The 3,038-nt window shown below is 51.2% G+C and overlaps 1 protein-coding gene across 1 annotated transcript in view; it reads right to left on the bottom strand.

The window, feature by feature from the left end:
• The window catches only part of SAE1 (SUMO1 activating enzyme subunit 1), a 27,917-nt gene extending 25,259 nt beyond the window's left edge, over positions 1-2,658 (bottom strand). Inside the window, exon 1 of the mRNA XM_012811160.2 lies at positions 2,463-2,658. Coding sequence (XP_012666614.1) covers positions 2,463-2,560 — 98 coding nt within the window. The 5' untranslated portion in view covers positions 2,561-2,658. The remainder of the gene's footprint in view (positions 1-2,462) is intronic.
• Between the last annotated feature and the right edge of the window lie 380 nt (positions 2,659-3,038).

Genomic DNA, 3,038 nt, shown 5'->3' with positions numbered 1-3,038 from the left:
GGTTCGAATCCAGCCAGGGCCCGCCAAACAACAATGATGGCTGCAACCAAAAAATAGTCAGGCATTGTGGTGGACATCTGTGGTCCCAGCAACTTGGGAGGCGGAGGCAGGAGACTCGCTTGAACCCAGGAGTTGGAGATTGCTGTGAGCTGTGAGGTCACAGCACTCTACCCAGGGGGACTGCTTGAGGCTCTGTCTCAAAAAAAAAGAAAGAAAGAAAGAAAATGAACATAGGGGGGCACCTGTGGCTCAAGGAGTAGGGCACCAGCCCCATATACTGGAGCTGGCGGATTCAAACCTGCCCCAGCCAAAATCCACAAAAAGAAAACCAACATAATGGCGGTACTCATAGCTTAGTCAGCAGAGCGCCGGCTACATACACCTAGGGTGGTGGGTTCGAACCAGGCTCAGGCCTGCTAAGCAACACTGACAACTACAACCAAAAAATACCTGGGCATTGTGGTGGGCACCTGTAGTCCCAGCTACTGGGAGGCTGAGGCAAGAGAATCGCTTAAGCTCAAAAGTTTGAGGTTGCTGTGAGCTGTGATGCCACAGCACACTACCCAAGACAACAGCATGAGAGACTGTCTCAAAAAGAAAAAAAAAAGAACATAATAAGTCTTACAAACTCTCCAATAGTGTCTACAAATACAGAAATTACATATTACAAATAACCTTTTCCTTCCTTTCCAAAACCCTCAGCCAACCCTTTCCAGATTTTCTTCAATAAATCCAGTATAGTTCTATTCCCTCAGAATAACTCTTGCCTGGGCTCGGCGCCTGTGGCTAAAGTGGCTAAGGTACGAGCCACATACACCTAAGGTGGTGGGCTCAAATGCAGCCTGGGCCTGCCAAACAACAATGACGGTTGCAACCAAAAAATAGCTGGGTCTTGTGGCGGATGCCTGCAGTCCCAGCTACTTGGGAGGCAGAGGCAGGAGACTCACTTGAGCCCAGGAGTTGGAGGTTGCTGTGAGCTGTGATGCAACAGACAGCTTGAGGCTCTGTCTCAAAAAAAAAAAAAAAAAAAAAAGAATAACTCTTGCCTCCAAAGAATTCCATATCCTGACCTTGATGTGCATCCCTTCAGTCAACTCCCACTCAGGTGCTCCCATCCATTCTTTATTGCTCCTCAGATAAATCATTCCTACCCCTCTCACAGTTCCCTCACATTATAGTTTAATCCCCACAGTTCTGCCTTAGGTAGAGTGACCTGGAATCATATCTCACAGCAACCTCCAACTCTTGGGCTCAAACGATCCTCTTGCTTCAGTTTATCTATTTTTTTTTTTTTGGTAAAGACAGAGTCTCACTTAATTGCCCTTGGTAGAGTGCTGTGACGTCACAGTTCACAGCAACCTCCAACTCCTGGGAATAGGCGATTCTCTTGCCTCAGCCTCCAGAGTAGAACAGGGCTAGAGTTTATCTATTTTTAGTAGAGACTGGGGGGGGGGAGTGTCTCAATTTTTGCTCAGACTAATCTCGAACCCACGAGCTCAAGCTATCCACCCACCTGGGCCTCCCAGAGTGCTAGGATTACAGGCATAATAGAGCCACCCTGCCCGGCCGAGCAACTTTTTCTTTCTTTCTTTCTTTCTTTCTTTCTTTCTTTCTTTCTTTTTGGGAGACAGAGCCTCAAACTCTCCCCCTGGCTAGACTGCCGTGGCATCACAGCTCACAGCAACTTCAAACTCCTGGGCTCAAGCGATTCTCCTGCCTCCACCTCCCAAGTAGCTGGGACCACAGGCGCCTGCCACAACGCCTGGCTATTTTTTGGTTGCAGCCGTCATTGTTGTTTGGCGGGCCCGGGCTAGATTCGAACCCTCCAGCTCAGGTGTATGTGGCTGGCGCCTTAGCCGCTTGAACCACAGGGGCCGAGCCACGCAACCTTTTCTGATACTTCCATTCCCATCTCAGACTCTGAGCCTCTGAAGATTCTCAGATAGCTTGCTCCCAAACTTCTCAAAATCCGCATTCTTTCAAATCAGTCAGCCCAGCCGCTCAGAAGCCACAAGAAAGCAAGCTCGTGTTGGGTCGGCCAGGCTCCCCTCTCACAGCTTCCTGCGCCGGGCAGGTTCCCTTTACCTATGAATGAACGAACTACGCCCCTCCTTCACCCTTTCCACGTTATCTCCGGCTCCTTATCCTGTTAACTCCCACCAACACCTATACCGGGCGTCCAATTCCCTGAGTTTGAATCCTCCCGCTGCCGCAGGACTCGATTTAGAGGTCTCCAATCCATCGGAACAGCCCTCCCACCATACTGGAACGTCCCCACATCCCGTATCTTCTAGAAATATACACAATCAGCCATTCTAGACCTTTAAAGAGGGATACCATCCCCGACCACATTAATTCCCGCCTCTCTTCAAATCAGACCTTCCTATTCTCTCAGGGGCGGGAACGCCTCAGACAAGACGCCGCCTCCACACCCTTGGCCTCAAAGCCGCACCGGCCCTGACCGTTTCTGGGCCTCCAATCCCCACAGGCGGATCTGCCGGTCATACTGCGCCGCCTCCTCCTCGCTGATGCCGCCGCCAGCTTCCTCCTTCTCCACCATGGCACCGGCTCCTGCTGCCTCCTCCCGGTTCTGCTCACGCCAACAGCTCGCCGGCGCCGCGCGCCGCCAACCGTCGTCAGCAGACCGCCTGGGTAGTTTTGCGCCTGCGCCGGGCCCGGCTCCTGCGCAGTAGCTCCTCCGCCGGAGGAGTAGACCTCACGAGCCTCGAGGGCGGGCCGGCAACTACCAATCACATTACAGAGAATCCAACCAATCCTGGCAAAAAAATGGCGCGGCTTATGGCTCTAAGGGGATGTCCACGTGGTTGCTTAGGAGGCTGTTTAATTCTTTAAATACTTACGGAGCCCCTACTGAGATACAGCATCTGGGGCGTTGAGAAATAGAGTGGTTAATGAGATAGACAAAGCCCTGCCTCATAGTGTTTATCTTCTATTGAGGAAAGCTCAAAGAAAAATATTTAAAAATGTAAATCGGGCGATGGGGAATGCTTTGGAGAAAAATAAAGCAGGATATAGGG

Source organism: Otolemur garnettii, unplaced genomic scaffold (assembly GCF_000181295.1).
Source record: "Otolemur garnettii isolate 467f Iridium unplaced genomic scaffold, OtoGar3 scaffold00152, whole genome shotgun sequence".
In the NCBI taxonomy this organism is placed as follows: Eukaryota; Metazoa; Chordata; class Mammalia; order Primates; family Galagidae; genus Otolemur; species Otolemur garnettii.
The sequence above is the reverse complement of the archived record's forward strand: the minus strand, read 5'-3'. Positions and strand labels throughout refer to the sequence as shown.